Raw genomic sequence first — 18,804 nt, 5'->3', positions numbered from 1 at the left:
GTCCCACAAATAAAATTTTCCTTTGAAAATAATGGCCACAGCCTTTGAGAGATGAAAAAATTAAAGGACTAAATGGAGAGTGACCAGTAAAGCTGATGCAAAAATATTATATTTAGCATTTTATGACAGGGTGATATAAATAGCAGAGAAATCATTAGAAAACTGTCTTAAGCGTGGCGCAAGTAAGAGTGCAAAATATGCCATACAAATTTCATCGCTGTGCAAATCGGAATTAAGATTATTGTATCAGAACATTGTCAAAGAGGACCTGACATGTTTCCTTATACTTACTAATATTTAAAATGATGGCTCTTCTTCAAGTTCCTGTTTAAAAGTGGAAATAGTTCAATCACTGTATAGCATTTCTTCCTATTTCCTTGAGTCTGCTCACATTCATACTGCAGAGCTCTTCTTATTTAATTTTGATTTAAAATGTAAATCTTTATTGACACAAGGTATTGCAATTTGTCATCACATACCTAGTACTGATGCTCATCACTGAAATAAAAATATGGTCATGGAAAGTTCGTTGCAGACTGTAAATAATTTAGGAGCAAAAGTAACTATTCACCAAATAGTAGACACATAGTACTTGGAAGAAAAATGAAAAAGAGAGAGAGAGAGAGAGAGAGAGAGAGAGAGAGAGAGAGAGAGAGAGACTGAAAACTTGCTAGCCTTCAATCACTTCCTTTTCAAGCTAAAGTTCACCCCCCCCCCCTCCTTTTTCCTTTTTACACACACACACACACACACACACACACACACACACACACACACACACACAGCTACATTGTGCCAGTTGAATACGGTAATTGAATACCCAGTGTCAGGACTGCATTTATGCAGCTTCACTGGCTTGAGGGGTTGTGTCAGGTAGCATTGGAAGATGCACGATACAAGAATGCGGAAGAGAGAGGTAGCAGGTGGTGGGATTGGAACATGACATACAGGCACCAACGTTGATGAGTTTATGCAATGCAAAATGATATAGAAGAGTGGATTGGAGTGGGTGAATGCACATTTGAATGCTGGAAAGTTTTCAGTCCTGTTTGTGTACTTGTTGACAACTCGGCACCTCTACTATTTCGTGTATTGTTATCTGTACTTCTAAATTATTTACATCATTGAAGAAAAACTTTAGTGTTTCGGGTTATAATCATGAATAACACTAAAGACGTAACACAGAAAACTGTCCCTGTCATGTCTTGCACAGAATGTAAACAATGAGACTTCTATATTCCAGGTACGCCTGGACCCTCGGCAGGGGGGTGACTTGGAAACAGTTTCTGCTGCAAATAAGTCATTCCATCGAGTACTTCGCAATGGTTTGGCTCAGAATTTGCACACGCTCATACTTAGATCAGTGTGTGACAATGAGATTCTCAGATTGCTGGGCCGTAACTGCCCAACTCTCAATTATCTCGATGCTACGTCCTCCTGGCTCGTCGATGATGGTGGCATAAGGCAGCTCTGTTTTAAGGTACATGAAATGAACAGAAATGTTTTTTATGCTCACATTCTCATTTCTGTAGGTAGTAACGTAACACCAGTATGTGATGGTTTCCAGGAACCAGAACTATATAGTGACATATCTGATGGCTACGCTGATGGGAATGAAACGTATGTGGATGTTTTCTTCCGTATCCAGCCATCGGAGCTAAATATGTGTTGCAGAACTTTGCATGAAGTTCGCATACAGGATACAAATACTTCAGAAGTTGGGGTTATCATGCTTGTCTTGTTCATTCCAAACCTCAAATCATTGGGTGGTTTTATTTATTACAGGTAAATGTGTATCCAGTATCAACAGTCTTGCTCAGATATCTTAATTCTTGGTATATCGAAAATAGTAAGTGATGACAAATTAACTTTTTAGATACTTCCTGCTATTGACTATGTTTAAATGTTGCCGAGAGTGGCAGTATGATGGTTAGGATGCTGGATATGATGATTTTAATTTTTATCTGTGTGAGTCTTAATTAACTATAATACTACCAAGTCCCGTAGCTATTGAGCAGATCGAATATATTGAAATTATAAATAGTCATGTGCATTCGTGTAGTTGCTAAACAAATTGAGCACTACAGTAAACTGTTCATTATCCTGGTACAGATTATCTGGTTTGCGAATTATTTGTTCATAGTTGAGCCAATTTTGAAAACAAAAGTGTGAAGTATTCTTTTAATAATTAGAATGAATACAGGGTTATTACAAATGATTGAAGTGATTTCACAGCTCTACAATAACTTTATTATTTGAGATATTTTCAAAATGCTTTGCACACACATACAAAAACTCAAAGTTTTTTAGGCATTCACAAATGTTCGATATGTGCCCTTTTAGTGATTCGGCAGACATCAAGCCGATAATAAAGTTCCTCCCACACTCGGCGCAGCATGTCCCCATCAATGAGTTCGAAAGCATCGTTGATGCGAGCTCGCAGTTCTGGCACGTTTCTTGGTAGAGGAGGTTTAAACACTGAATCTTTCACATAACCCCACAGAAAGAAATCGCATGGGGTTAAGTCGGGAGAGCGTGGAGGCCATGACATGAATTGCTGATCATGATCTCCACCACGACCGATCCATCAGTTTTCCAATCTCCTGTTTAAGAAATGCCGAACATCATGATGGAAGTGCGGTGGAGCACCATCCTGTTGGAAGATGAAGTCGGCACTGTCGGTCTCCAGTTGTGGCATGAGCCAATTTTCTGCGTGCTATGCGTGAAACTTGCCCGCACGCGTTCAACCGTTTCTTCGCTCACTGCAGGCCGACCCGTTGATTTCCCCTTACAGAGGCATCCAGAAGCTTTAAACTGTGCATACCATCGCCGAATGGAGTTAGCAGTTGGTGGATCTTTGTTGAACTTCGTCCTGAAGTGTCGTTGCACTGTTATGACTGACTGACTGTGAGTGCATTTCAAGCACGACATACGCTTTCTCGGCTCCTGTTGCCATTTTGTCTCACTGCGCTCTCGAGCGCTCTGCCGGCAGAAACCTGAAGTGCGGCTTCAGCTGAACAAAACTTTTATGAATTTTTCTACGTATCTGTAGTGTGTCGTGACCATAGGTCAATGAATGGAGCTACAGTGAATTTATGAAATCGCTTCAATCATTTGTAATAGCCCTGCATTTTCATCGAGAATACAAATTTTTGGTTCTGAAAACATGATGATGAAAATATCCATGAATGGTTTAACAGCAGTGACCCTGAACCAGGATTTGAGCAGCTAACCGATTTGATTGTAGGGAACAAGTGTGTTTGGTAAATATACAGTGAAGGTGATATGACAGAGGTCCCTTTTACCACTGGAAGAGAGACAGTAAAATGTGTATATCTGATACCAGAGTATGCAGGACAAAATTTGTGTGACTGTACAAACGCTTTGACTTTCCAGAAAATGGCAACTGACATTAAGAAAAAGATTAATGAAAATGTGGGAAACAAATTGAACCTTTATTTCCAAAAAGAAAATTTATAACAAATGGTACAAAATACAGTATATTTTAAGCGTAATTTTGTATAAATGTGCACAGGTATGCTCTCACTTCTGGTACTACTGTGTCCATTGCTTATAGTCAGATATGTTTCAGCGTGTTGTTGGTACCTGGAAGTACGAATTTTTAGGCAAAGTAAGCCAAACATAAATGATCTATATTTGTGATCTGTTCTTTTGTAGATAGTATTCAAGAATGGCCTGTGGGGCCAAAATTGGCCAGTCATTCAAAATGCAATAAATACTTGGTAATGGAACAACAGCTGAGGTGAAACCATAACACTGTCTTTAAAAAAATTCATGGCTGAGGTAGGTACTCTGCACGAAGAAAGTGACTGAGAGAAGGATGGTGATCAGAATGACAATGATAACAGCATATTTTCCTGTGACAAAGTGAATGTGTTGAATATTGCTGATAGCTGCAGTTACTATATGCGTGTTCCAAGTTTTAAATAGTGTGTTGGCATGAAAGTCATAGGCAACACGAAAATCATCAGCAGGTGGACTTAAAGAGGCATTAAGGTATCCTAGGTGTTTCAAGAATTATTTTATTACAATTTCTTGCAAAGATTTCGTATGTCAGTTGTTGTACCCTGCATAATAAATCATTTGTTCAATTACAGATGAAGTAACTATTGATAACATATATATTGAATACAGGCATTTATTTCTTCAAATTTAAGGTTCCAAATGGACAGTTCAGATTAAGCTCGATTTGAAACTCTTGGGTAGCCATTGTTATAAGTAACTGATTCTGGCAATTTAGTAGGAGGGGAAAAAATGAAGATTTGGTAAGTTAGTTCTTTCCGTTGTTGTAATAGGAGAAGACTACTATAATAGAGAGGAACAGAAAGCAAAGTGGTAGGTGAAAGCATGTTAGAAGGATGACTGGGAAGTGTGCGAAGCAGCTGTGGGCAAACCAATAAACTAATACCCACATAAATTCACAAATGATAAAGTGAAGTGTAAGGGAAAGACAAGAGCATCAAAAAAGTAGAGAGATAATGAGAGGAGACTACTGAAGATGAAGATGGTGAGAGAAGTTGGTTGTTTATGTGGGCATTGCATACGGATGACTTAGTTCATATAAAATCCAGAGATGCAACAGTTTTATGTATTTCTATAGTAGTAACTAATGTCAGTAATATTATCCTATGAACTCTGCAAAGAATTAATTCTGTGATTGAAGAATCACCATACACACCAGCAAAATGTTCTGTTGAGATAATAACATCTTGAAGAAAAATTCACTTGAGAAAGCTGTAAAATTATGAGACAGAATTGTTTTCCAGCTAATGTGTAAAAATTATTTTTTATGTAGCTATGTAGTTCACTTAATTGGTTGGTTACGTTTCAGGAATGTGGGTGACGCAATAGTGAACCTAGCATTGGAGCGAACCCTCGTCTTGTCCCTGACAGACCTGTGGGATACCAGCATGCCCCCAGAGAAGGCCGCCTTGCTCTGCCGCTCAGTGCCTCAGCTCAGCAGCCTGTATACAAGGGGGTCCTGGCTGTGCAGCCTGACAGCATTCAAAAATCTGACATCACTCACAGTCGATTTTGACTTTGTGGACTTTTCTTATTCTTTGGAAGAATATCTTGTGCAGGCAGGCAGCACACTTAAAAAACTGGTGCTAGTAGATCAGGTATATTTTTTTCATGTTCTGTATAAGGAGTTAATTTGGTTGCTTACACGTAATATTTTATTTCTCAGAAGTAGTAAATATTTTCTTCAGGTCATATTCCTTATGTGTGTTTATCATATTTTGGTTGTATTATTGATTAACAATTTATATAAAAGCTATAAAAAGTCTTGAAGATTAATATAATACATATTTTGACATATTGTTGGTGCAACAGCAACCAACATAATACTGATTATATTAGTTACAATGTAAATTATGACAGACCTGTTAAGTCTAATTAGATTAGGCTAGGTGTATGTAAGCATAATGTAAAATGATAGAATAAATGTAGTAATAGCCACCATGAAACTGAAACAGTGTGAGCCGTCCACCCTGAGTGCTTGCTGCAAAATAAGGACCACTTCTTCCCTTCCACCCTGTTCCACTTTTCCTGAACTCTTGCGATTAGGACACATTTTCTAATATATCATTTCTCCCCACTATCATCGCAGACCCAACCTTTGTTGACTCGTCCTTCTTCCATAGGTGTTTGTTTAGTTACTGTAATGAACAGTTGTGTCGTGAAAGTGTGTTAGCATTCTGTAATCTGCTGAGGAGTGATGAAACAAAGTGCACTGCTGAGAGAGAATATCCTCACAACTTGATAACTGCTCTTGAGAAGCAGGGAAGAGAGTTCGGCACGGTCCTACAAGACAAGGAGCTCGTAGGCAGCCACTGGTATCCGTGACAAAAGCAGTGCCTTGTGAGTGGCTGTTGGAAGTCCAGCAAAGATAGCACAGTGAGGTGGCAGGAGTGGCAGCAGTCACAGCAGGCAGGATCCGCTGCAGAGACTTGCAGTGGTTCTTGATTCGTCGGAGTCTGGGACATGTCTGGCCTCCTCTGCGTGTAGACCCACATAGCCAGATGTGGAAGGGTACGGCGCGGTATCACGTAAGACCGTGATCAGACAGACATAAAATAGTGCACACCGATTGCAGCACTGTGTGCTGTGACTCACACGCCATGTAGTGGCAAAGCTGGCACCCCCGGACACTGTGACAGCTGCTAGTTCTCAACTTTACACACAGTCTTGCCTTGTCTATTTACTAACAATCTTATAGGTGAGGCAGGGGCCATATCTATCCATGGATACACCACATCCCTCTCCCTTTAAAAAGAGATTGTGTAACCACTCAAAGAAGCACTGCACACTAGGGAGTGCTGACTGTCGGAACGACTGTAACAAAACAACACTACAGTCAGCCAGTGTTGAAAAGTGCCAGAGAAATGACCAATATGTGGCTAACGATTTTAACACAACCTTGCTGTCCACAAGCATTGAACAGAACCAAAACATTATAAAGGAAAAAGAACTCCAGACATGACATGAACATGTGAACAAGAATGAAAGATACAGTCAACAAGACTGCTGAACATAAGGTGTAGGACTTGTGACATCTGCTACCCAAGAACAGAAAAAGACAAACATTGCATAATAACTTAGCAACAAGCCCATAAATATACGGAAACAAGCCACAAAATGACCAAAAATTTGATCCCAACAAAACAAGCATGCCGTGGCCACATGGGGGAATAGTGACTGGCCTCTGTCACAGGCAGTGATGGAGAAGGGCCAGGCAATAGCAGGGTTTGGAGTAAAACTTCTGACAACTGAGGGCCCAGAAGAGCGCACACCAGGATTGGTGGCACCAGCCGGGAAAGTGAGATCGGTGGCGGGGCCGGCAACAACAACTGGAGCAGATGTGCAGGCAGTTGCAGCAGCGCCATCGGGAATGACTGGACCAGGTCCAGGGATGGCTACAACTGCATTAGGGAGGGTGAGAGGATAAGCTGCAGCAGGGCCGGCAATGAACTTACTGACAAGACAGCTGACGTCGGCATCCACAGGGCAGACAACGTCAGGGCAGCCGGCCGGGGCAAGGCCGGCAGCAGTCAGACTGAAGACTGGATTGACATCATCGCAGACAGGCGTGGTGACCACAGGAGGGCGGGACAGAACAGGGCTGGCGACACTGTGACTGACAAAAGGGCCAATGTAGTCGAAGGAAGGTGGGGCAAAGATACTGGGGCCATTGCTAACAGGGCCAGCACCAACAGGGCTGGCCCCAACAGAAGAGATGCCAATAGGAGGATCGGTTCTGACAGGCCTGACTGACAGGGCTGGTGCCAAAAGGGCCGATGCCGACAATGAGAGAGGGCTAGAGTGAATTAAAGATGTGCGACTGACACCACAGAAGTACTCATCTAACTGTTCCATTAACAAATCATAGTCTTTGTCCTCCAACAAGAAGCTGGGAAAAAGTGACAACACAAACGAGATTTCTGCACCCACAGTGGCACTTACATGTCGCCATTCTTCTTCTAAAACATTAAAAATATTCCATACTCCCACATCAAGCCTCCCCCCTCCAAACTGTTGTATGGCCGCCCTTGGTTCACATGTATAAATCTAAGTTACCACCTTGAAAAGAACAAGCTGCTAGTGTAAATCCTTCTCTACATATTCATCCATTAATGCAAGACATTTGTCCAAATGGTGGATTTATGTGATGAGACCTCAGAAGTAGAAATGTGCATTTTGGTTGTTCATGAAATGTTACTCCTCAAAAATCGCCTCGTCCTCATTCTGGAAATGCTTGCCACTCAATGGTTTCTTCATCCGAGAAAAGAGGACGAAGTCACTACCTGCCACATTTGCAAAACACAAGTGGATGAGATATAATTTTATAGCCCAAAGAAGTTGCAGCTGTGACTGTGTCATGTGTAGAAGATGCTGAAGCGGTATGTGGGGGAAAAATACTCCCTTCGACAGATTCCCACATTTCGTATTGGCAGCCTCTCATAACTCCATCAGGAGGTGCTGGTAGTGTGGTTTCAGGACATATTACCCCTTTTGAGCATAATCTGCCAGCACCATGTCCCAAAAAATCATTAGCATCACCTTGCCCCAAAGCAGTTGGGTTTTCTCATTTTTCAGCAGTAGTAGAGCCACATGATTCCATTGCTTGCTCTGCTCCATTGTCTCGTGATCATAGCGATAGAGCCAGCACTGGTCAGTGGTGATCAGACGTCTAAAAGTCATCTGGAGGTGCCAGACACAGCTGCTACATGTGGTGAGTTCTTTGAATGGATGTGAGCTGTCACAGAATCCAGCAAGTAGTGACCTTCCTCATGTTTAAAAAGCTGAGCAAGATGTTATTTTATTATCCATTAAATTCTTCATTCACTGGGTGAATGATCAAAGTTTTTTGTTCCTGAAGACCTCACTCTTTTCTGCACCACACTGCACGAATGAGTATGATCAGGTATTGTGTACAGATCCCACTGTTTTTCTAGATCTGGCATAAATTTCTGGTGTTGTGGCAATTTAAATTTGTGAAGGCATGGCAGTTATGTTTAAGCGTTTGTTAAGTTTTTATTTCATGTATCTTCCGTGTAAAACAAATAAAATAATACACTTCAGTATACTGTTTGATTAGTTTTCAAATTTTATTTCATGCTTTTCAAGATCTGCAATTTATAGCGCATATGTCTATTTTCTTTTCCAGAATCATCCAATTAGTCTTGTTATGCTTGCTGAAAATTGTCCAGCTTTGGAAGAATTAGGAGCAAAGTTAGAAGGTGACTGGTTTGGGCGGTTTGGCAGTATGCTTCCCGAATTGAAAACGTGCCGCGTTCGCATTGGATCAACAGCTACACTAAGATCATTGCTTGTTCACGCCAAAAATTTGACAGCACTTGAGGTAATATATATAAATAAATATTTGTAATTGTATATCTAAAAACAAAGATGATGTGACTTACCAAACGAAAGCGCTGGCAGGTTGATAGATACACAAACATACACACAAAATTCAAGCTTTCGCAGTGTCTGCTTGTGTCTGTGTATGTGCAGATGGATACCTGTCCTTTGTCCCCCTAAGGTAAGTCTTTCCACTCCCGGAATTGGAATGACTCCTTACCCTCTCCCTTACAACTCACATCCTTTCGTCTTTCCTGCTCCTTCCCTCTTTCCTGATGAAGCAACTGTTGGTTGCGAAAGCTTGAATTTTGTGTCTATGTTTGTGTTTGTTTGTTTATCTATCAACCTGCCAGCGCTTTCGTTTGGTAAGTCACATCATCTTTGTTTTTAGATGTATTTTTACCACGTGGAATGTTTTCCTCTATTATATTCAATATTTGTAATTGGATAGATAAAAAACTGCTCACCCAGTGGTAGCAGGAGAAAATAAGTTTGAAAATTATGGAAATGGGCAAGCTCCTAGAGCTAGTGCCTTCTTCTGGCAGAAAGTTTGAAGGTGAAGTAGGAGGGATGAAAGGATAAGACTGATGAGATTTAGGAAATGGGGAGAGTTATGGAAGACTTGCCCAGAGCTACAGATCAGAGGAGACTTTCTGGAAAGGATGAGAAGGAAAGACTGATTGTTTGGAACTGCACAGTTTTCAAATAAATTGTGAGCTAAAAGGTGGAAGATAGGATAATATACAAGATGAGATTACTGACGAAACGTCATGTGAGTGTTAATATGAGCAGAAAGCTAAGTGCATTATATATTGTAGATTGGTGATGGGGGTGGAGAGAATAGACAGATCAGAAAATAACTACTCTTGCAGTTACAAGAAAAACCTTGCGCCTTTCATTGTTTAACTAATAACTGACACCAGTTATATGGCATTTACCAATTTATGTATCTCTCATCATATATCATGTGAGATTAAAGTAGTGTCATACTTATCATTAAAGCCCCTATTACATGATGCACCTAAACCATACACCAATGCACCAGCACCTCAAGCGGGCATATCTGTGACATATTGGAATGTCATTCGTTCAAAATATTTATGTGAGCTCAAGGTTCCTATTTAATAACAAATTGTTTTTATCATTATTTATTATGTTCTGATATTGTGAAATATGCTGGAAACTGATTCAGTAAAGGATAGTGCCAAACAATGTAGACCACACAATAGCTTAATTTAAAAGTGGCTCCTCCCGCTTCATTTGCACTATAGTGCTGTTGGTGAAGTGTTCCAGTTTTACAGATTCGTTAATGCAGGTAAAGTGTCACATATCTCTTCCTCTGTAATCTTATCTGGACAAGAACTAATTCAACTGCTACTCAGTCACAATATTTGTTAAGTTTCACCGTAGCATAATATACAGTGACTGAAATATGCAATTAAAAGTGTGCACGATATAATAGCTGTACAGTCACAGAAGTTAATGACACTGTCCAATAAATAATTGCACTCGAACCGTAACACTTTGAGGTTACAGGTATGATACCTAGATATTACACATATGATGTCAGAGCACAGATTTTCACATGAAAGCTTGTGTGTTTGGTAGCTCCCACAGACAGGACTTTCACTATAATAGACATACTTATGTTATCTGAATGCCAACCAGTCACAGACTAGACTGTGCCAACCAGTCTCAGACTAGACTGACACATAGCTGTTGCTTGTTCTAACATGATTTGGCATAGGGACGTTGCCAAGTTACTTGCAGGTCACAGACTGACTACTTTGGAGGAGGGCCGGCTACTTCTAAAGATAGGTGTGAGAATGTTATGCGATTTCGAAATTACTACATGTTTTGAAAATCAGCTAGGATAGATTTTTGTTATTTTGTATGGGCTGTAAGATTTTACTATTATCTGGTTTATGAAAAATGTTTAAGGTTGGTAGATCATACAGTAGGAGTGTATGGAACATTGTTATGCTTCGATAGTCTGAAATCCCCAACTTCAAGAGTACAGCATCCTTCTTGAAATCAATCTTTTATGATTCTAAATAATTCACACTTAATTAATGGATTAATTAGTAAGAGGTATCACCTGATACAGAAAAATATAGCAACAAAAGTACAGCGTTAAAGTTCTGAATCTTGTAAGCATTGGGACAAAATAAGAAGTCAAAATTATGAGTGTCTGAACTTTCAGTTTCAGTTCCAGTTATTGAGAAGTTAATTAGTTTCAAATAATTTAAAATACATTCTTGGAAAGAGAATGTCTGCTTCCGACTGAATGATGTGAATATTTCTAATGCTGCCCATTAGCTCAAAACGTTTTCCTGTTAGATGACATTGTTGTAATTGTAGTTAAAATAACTTTTCATTGAACAGGCGACTAGTAAAACTAGTTGCATTGCTATGATCAGCAAAATAAATATAGATAATTGAACTATAAATTTAAATTACATTTTGCTTAAATAACAATTTGAAATTTTCCTATAGGTATTACATTTTACTATGCATCTGAATTAGATATAAAATGAAAAAAAAACCTTAGTTACTCATCTTGCTATGTTTCCTATTTCGTTGCACACTGTAAGGCGGTTTGCAGATGGTGCATAGTTATGTAAAACACATTTATAATGTCTACATTTTGTCTTCATATGTACTGTATCTGACAGTCATATTTGTTTGAAAAATGCCGTTCTCTGATTATTAGTATCTAAATATTCATTAGCATTACATTTTCTGCCTCACTTTCACAAGGAATTTTAATTTCATTCATTTGGATAAGCTTTCTTTGATTTTAGAGTATCTGTGAAATTATTGGTGAATATTTGTGCTAGAAGTGCCTGCTCTTTTGTTCATGGACATACACTGATGTAGATTTTAATGTGAACTGTGTTATACTATGGTAATTCCTAGTTTCTTTGCATTAGTATAATTTTTAGGAGCTGGCTATGTTCAGTTGTATGTTAAGATTTGTTACATGGAAACTTGAGGACATAAGCTCTTGTGACTTTCTGTACAGGGCGAGTCAAAAAGGACTTTACAAATTTGGAATGATATAGGAATTTATTGAGATAACTTACAGAATTGGTAGATGTGCTATTTTGCAGCAAACAATCTAAAGTTTCACATAAAAGCACCAAGCGTCATTTTGGTTCAATGTGACTACCATTTGCGATGCAACAAACATTCCACCAGTAATAAATTTCTTCCCACACTCTTTGCAGCAAATCTGGCATAACTCGTGCAAAGGCAACATAGTTTCAATTTTTTCAGGTTGACTAAATTGTTGGTAGGGGAGGAACATACACACAGTCTTAATGACACCCCAGAGAAATAAATACAGTGATGTCAAGTCTGGGGAGCGACATGGCCACGTGATTTGCCCTTCATGACCAATCCACAAACTGGGAAGTGGTTGTAGAAGAAACTTCGAACCTCTGTGAGGAAATGAGGTGGTGCACCACATCTTGCTAGTAATAAACCATCCCATCTCAGTCCTCTTCATCGATCTGTAAAATTAAAAAGTTTTCAAGCATATCCAATACAAAACACACAGTGAGGACACTCTGCACCAGTGAAAGTACCATTTTAGCTATGCTCTATGCTGGCACTCTTGGTGGTGGAATTGGATACTGATGCATTATATGAATCAAACTTGGGGTTGTCTGCTACAAAATGATGCATCTACTGATTCTGTAAGTTATCTCTACAAATTTGGAAGGATATCGAAATTTATTAAGTCCTTTTTGACTCGTACTGTATTTATTTCTAAAGCATGTAGTTTCCTCTTATTTGCTTACCTTGGAAAAATTGTCCTGCATTATCTTCTTCCCCACTCATTCTTAAATACACTCCTGGAAATGGAAAAAAGAACACATTGACACCGGTGTGTCAGACCCACCATACTTGCTCCGGACACTGCGAGAGGGCTGTACAAGCAATGATCACACGCACGGCACAGCGGACACACCAGGAACCGCGGTGTTGGCCGTCGAATGGCGCTAGCTGTGCAGCATTTGTGCACCGCCACCGTCAGTGTCAGCCAGTTTGCCGTGGCATACGGAGCTCCATCGCAGTCTTTAACACTGGTAGCATGCCGCGACAGCGTGGACGTGAACCGTATGTGCAGTTGACGGACTTTGAGCGAGGGCGTATAGTGCACATGCGGGAGGCCGGGTGGACGTACCGCCGAATTGCTCAACACGTGGGGCGTGAGGTCTCCACAGTACATCGATGTTGTCGCCAGTGGTCGGCGGAAGGTGCACGTGCCCGTCGAGCTGGGACCGGACCGCAGCGACGCACGGATGCACGCCAAGACCGTAGGATCCTACGCAGTGCCGTAGGGGACCGCACCGCCACTTCCCAGCAAATTAGGGACACTGTTGCTCCTGGGGTATCGGCGAGGACCATTCGCAACCGTCTCCATGAAGCTGGGCTACGGTCCCGCACACCGTTAGGCCGTCTTCCGCTCACGCCCCAACATCGTGCAGCCCGCCTCCAGTGGTGTCGCGACAGGCGTGAATGGAGGGACGAATGGAGACGTGTCGTCTTCAGCGATGAGAGTCGCTTCTGCCTTGGTGCCAATGATGGTCGTATGCGTGTTTGGTGCCGTGCAGGTGAGCGCCACAATCAGGACTGCATACGACCGAGGCACACAGGGCCAACACCCGGCATCATGGTGTGGGGAGCGATCTCCTACACTGGCCGTACACCACTGGTGATCGTCGAGGGGACACTGAATAGTGCACGGTACATCCAAACCGTCATCGAACCCATCGTTCTACCATTCCTAGACCGGCGAGGGAACTTGCTGTTCCAACAGGACAATGCACGTCCGCATGTATCCCGTGCCACCCAACGTGCTCTAGAAGGTGTAAGTCAACTACCCTGGCCAGCACGATCTCCGGATCTGTCCCCCATTGAGCATGTTTGGGACTGGATGAAGCGTCGTCTCACGCGGTCTGCACGTCCAGCACGAACGCTGGTCCAACTGAGGCGCCAGGTGGAAATGGCATGGCAAGCCGTTCCACAGGACTACATCCAGCATCTCTACGATCGTCTCCATGGGAGAATAGCAACCTGCATTGCTGCGAAAGGTGGGTATACACTGTACTAGTGCCGACATTGTGCATGCGCTGTTGCCTGTGTCTATGTGCCTGTGGTTCTGTCAGTGTGATCATGTGATGTATCTGACCCCAGGAATGTGTCAATAAAGTTTCCCCTTCCTGGGACAATGAATTCACGGTGTTCTTATTTCAATTTCCAGGAGTGTATTTTACTCATTTCCACCTAAAATAAGCAAGTTGGAAAACAGTAGCGTACAGCAGTTACCATTTCTGAATGCCTACTGTAAGTTGAGAATGTTGCATCTCTCTCTTAAAAGGATCCTAAAAATTGTCAAAACTGAGACAGATGCCTATAGTCAGGGGTCTTTCCGTAGTTTCAGCAGAACATTAACTTCCTTCATTGTTTGAAAGATTGCAGGTCACGAGAATTTAAGGAGTATTCTTAAGGCCAATTGTTTAGTAACAGCTCAAATTTCTTAATGATGACTTCAGTTTACATCTCTGCCTTCAGACAGTAAAAGAACTTTTTTAAAAAAACATATTTTTATTTTGCAGTTTCATATGACCTTACTTTTAATTTGCTCATCATTCTTACTGTTTTCTAGACCTGTTAAATGGTATGTCTCTTATCAAAATCTGGTGCACTGGCATCTGTCAGATATGCCTGTATCCTGTGGTTTCTGAGAATTATCATTTGCTGAGTTCACCACACATACACACTTGTACTTTGTAATTTAACAAAAAGGACAATTTAGTCTCAAAAGTTTGGCATAATTTTTTTCACATAGAATGTTTATATCAACATTCAGTTTAGTCCTCACACCATCTTCTTTATTCTTCAAGGTATTTGCATTTCACTTGCTTACTTAATTATGCAATTCAGAACATATTACATAGAAGTTGTTTTAATGTAGTTTTTTTATATTAAGTAAATACTTCCTCCTTTTATTAAAACTAAGTTATTGATTCTGTAAATAATATGATACTTTTATATTTTGTTATTCATCGAAGCTGACATTAGAAGAAGATGCTGTTGGGGATACACCAGATGTGTTTGATGACATGGTAATTGCACAGGCATTAGCAGATAATTCTGTCCCAGAAAAATTGCGCGTGTTTCTCATGAATTCAGAGTGTAGCTTCACTGTCAATGCTGTTCAGTTGATGATAAACTCCTGCCCAGAACTCAGGTTCCTAGGTGAACTCCAGATGTGGACTGGACTAAATGAGAGAGATATTGAAGATTTGTTCCATGAAATCCGAGAAAGAAATTTGGACCTGATGCTTAGATATCGTGGTCACTGGTATCCATACAGGAAAGGCTGTCATGCAATTACTTCCAGAGACCATTAAAGCTTCTTTGAGCACTGAGCACTGATGTAAATCAGAGCAACAACTGTAAAAACTGTTTGTTCATAATTTAAATTTATCTCGTTTTTGTCTTTACATTTTGTACAGGTAGCTGTAAGATTTTGAATTGGATTTTTTACAGTTAAGAGCTGTCATTTAATGCAGTGTGCTTGGTTTAGCATGTGGCCATTGAGTGACATCTAAGTGAAAAAGATATGTAATATGTTTTACTATCTGCAGACAGTATGAAATTTTACCCATATCCATTGATATTAAAAAAAATCAATAGTTTGTGTGTTCATTTCTTTTGAAGAAATATCGAGGAAGTGCTGCTGCCTTTGGATATTATGTCTTTGTCATTAGATAAATGAAAAGCTGTGATTCTATTCTGTATATATTTGGATACATTTACTCGCAGTGGAATGTGTAAACATGAAACTATCAGTGACTCATTATTCCCAAGGTTTGACTCAATGTAAGAAGCATCAAGATGGTGTATGCTGCAGTGTGCATTGTACAGTAAGCTGTAGTGCCATTTGTGCTGTAATGCAAATAAACAGATGAAATGTGTACTACATGAATATTTAAACAATAATAATTTATTCCCATTCTTTTTCCCTGTGTCTGTTTCTTATAGTTATCACTTGGCAAACCTGTCTGTAGAAAACCGAAATGAGTTTCTAGAATTATTTTTTTGTAAATATATGTCTTGAGTTTGCCACTGGATAATATTGTACAGTTTCCATAATATTTTGTAAATACAACTTTTAGATATCTTCAGGTGGTGGTAGTTAGTCTTATTACTGCTGCAGAATGGGACTGATTATGGCGGTGTCAAAATTTATCTATGCAGAAGCAAGAAATATGCATGTGCATGGAGGCACTCACAGTTGGATGAAACCAGTACTCTCTGGCGCCTGGCAGGGGGCACTAAGAGAGGACTTGCGCACGTGTGTAGTGGGCAGTGACTGTGCTGCTGCATGCTCCAGTGGTTAAAAGCTGAATTTATTTTCTACAGTGTGTTGTGTCCAGTCATGAATTGGACATTCTTGTTTCTCCTGTTTCAATTTGGTGCCAGATTATGCTTAATTGAAGACCTGCATCCCTGTTAATAAGATTATTCACTATACAGATATGTATGACCTCCTTGAAAACACAGACCCAGGGTGATGACGCTGAGGATAAAACTTCAGTCTTCTCGTAAAATGTGCAATGCTGTGTGTTCAGGCAGTACTCTGCTACTGCTGATTTATCAGGTTGGCCCAGGTGTATATGACAGCAGTGTTAGACAAAACATTCTTGGACGTTCAACATGTCTGCCCTATATAAGGTTTCCTGGATTGGCATCTTACATATGATTTCATGTCTCTTGAGGATTCTTTCTATTGTTGAAGACATGCTGCCAAAATACAGCAAGGAGGTCATTGCAGTGGGAAGTGAACTTCCAGTTCATGACCAGTCACAGCACATTTCAGAGATTTAGTTCAGCTTTTAACCACAGGAGCGTCTGACAGCGCAGTCATTGCCCACTGCGCATTCATGGCAGATGTAACTTCAGCTCCTGGCATGAGACTAAAAGTGCCATTTTCATCCAACTGTGAATATTTCCTGCTCCTGTCCTGTTATCAGTCTTGTCTCAACAGCAATTACCACTAATTGAAGATGTTGAACAGCTGTAGCAATGAAATATTGCAGGAAATCCACGCTGTTATCCAGTGGCCAACCTGAGTGCAACAAATCTGTCGGAAAAGCCTGAAAGGTCACAATTATTCTGTGGTTTACCTTTGCAAAATGTTTTGAATACATCAGTATGTGACAATGCCGTGTGAAGGTTGCCTACCTGCAAATTCTAGTTTGCTCTAGGTGTATCATTGGTGGAAGATCATCGTATTGCTGAAAGCTGGTTTTATAGTGAATCCTTCAATAACATACCCCTCACAGCTTTAAATATATTTGAATGTTTTTTATGTTTATTGCCTCTAATATAAACATGATGACTAGTCTCAGATCTCACATAAAAGTTTATATCACAGATAGACCCCACAAAGCAGTAAGATAGGGACAAGGTAATTACAGTGCACTTCACATATGAAGTCTGACAAAAGAATATCACCACAATAGTTGTAGCTTACACAGCCCGTTAACTCTTTAAGTTTCCAGATCCATGACAACAATGCACAAATGTCCATGTTATTGATACAAAGATTCAAGTGGAATGAAAGTTACTCCAAGTATGACTCAAAGAAACCTATAAAATATACTACAATTCTGAAGATATTGCTCATATCAATGATGGCTGCAGACTAATTACATAGTTGTTCCTTGTGTGCTAGCTTGCTCCAGGACTGTAGAATTTTGGGGGTGAGATGACTTATATAAAGATTTGCGTATGAATATTGTTGGCTTTTGGAAACAACATATTTGTTAGTAAAGCTGGTAGGTTAGAATTTACTAATTCTGGGTGAGTTATGTTTCAGCAGTGATGTGGTTTACATGATATTGATTTTCTTTGCAAGATGTAGCAACCCTGCAGGCTTGCATAGGCACAATCTTCGACCTTTGTCTATAAGCTGCTTCTAGTCTCAGTTGTGAGTTGTGCTGTAATAAGTTAACATGTATTTGTGTGTCTAGTCACGGAAATGGAACCGCATAATATTGCGCAACGGTATGCCATTACTTTTTGCGTTAAATTGGGTGAAAACACGACCGATGACAACTTACGGTAAGCTTCAGAAGGCTTTTGGAGAGTTGGTTATGTTTTTCTTTGGCATAAAATGTTTAGTGTAGGCAGAATGAATATTGAAGATGAAGACCACAGTCAACGACCATCAACCTCGTGGACGGATGTCGTCTTGGCCAGGGTGCATGAACTCGTACAATCTGATCGAAGATTATCCGTGAAAATGATGTTCAGTTCTTCTGCAATCAGTCGAGAAACAGTTCATCTTAATAACTGAAGATCTTTGTATGAGAAAGATTTGTGCAAAAAATGGTCCCCAAAAATCTCACACCACAACAGCGAGAAACACGGAAAAATGTGGCAACCGATCTGTTAGAGCAAACGGAAATCAATCCAGAATTGTTGAGCCGCATTATTACTGGTGATGAAGGTCCCCCCCCCCAATTCATAAAAACACAATTTCATGATCTGCTGATTAAAATTGAATGTGCCAGATGTTCCTACCAATTAAGAGTTCTATAGACTGTTTCAAGGTCATATACAGGACTATTACAAATGATTGAAGCGATTTCATAAATTCACTGTAGCTCCATTCATTGACATATGGTCACGACACACTACAGATACGTAGAAAAACTCATAAAGTTTTGTTCGGCTGAAGCCGCACTTCAGGTTTCTGCTGCCAGAGCGCTCGAGAGCGCAGTGAGACAAAATGGCGACAGGAGCCGAGAAAGCGTATGGTCGTGCTAGAAATGCACTCACATCAGTCAGTCATAACAGTGCAACGACACTTCAGGACGAAGTTCAACAAAGATCCAC

General features: G+C 40.4%; 1 protein-coding gene across 8 annotated transcripts in view; it reads left to right on the top strand.

Annotated features, from left to right (window-relative positions):
* Nucleotides 1–15,880, top strand: part of LOC126163054 (uncharacterized) — an 83,816-nt gene extending 67,936 nt beyond the window's left edge. For all 8 annotated transcript variants that reach the window (XM_049919951.1, XM_049919953.1, XM_049919952.1 and 5 more), the window contains exons 5-9: nucleotides 1,244–1,480; nucleotides 1,568–1,785; nucleotides 4,853–5,141; nucleotides 8,690–8,884; nucleotides 14,967–15,880. In XM_049919951.1, the coding sequence (XP_049775908.1) occupies nucleotides 1,244–1,480; nucleotides 1,568–1,785; nucleotides 4,853–5,141; nucleotides 8,690–8,884; nucleotides 14,967–15,308 (1,281 nt within the window). In that variant the 3' untranslated portion in view covers nucleotides 15,309–15,880. The remainder of the gene's footprint in view (nucleotides 1–1,243; nucleotides 1,481–1,567; nucleotides 1,786–4,852; nucleotides 5,142–8,689; nucleotides 8,885–14,966) is intronic.
* Nucleotides 15,881–18,804: the final 2,924 nt, after the last annotated feature.

The sequence above is a fragment of the Schistocerca cancellata genome, chromosome 2 (assembly GCF_023864275.1).
Source record: "Schistocerca cancellata isolate TAMUIC-IGC-003103 chromosome 2, iqSchCanc2.1, whole genome shotgun sequence".
In the NCBI taxonomy this organism is placed as follows: Eukaryota; Metazoa; Arthropoda; class Insecta; order Orthoptera; family Acrididae; genus Schistocerca; species Schistocerca cancellata.
Note: the sequence above shows the minus strand (reverse complement) of the source record. Positions and strands in the feature narration are given on the sequence as shown.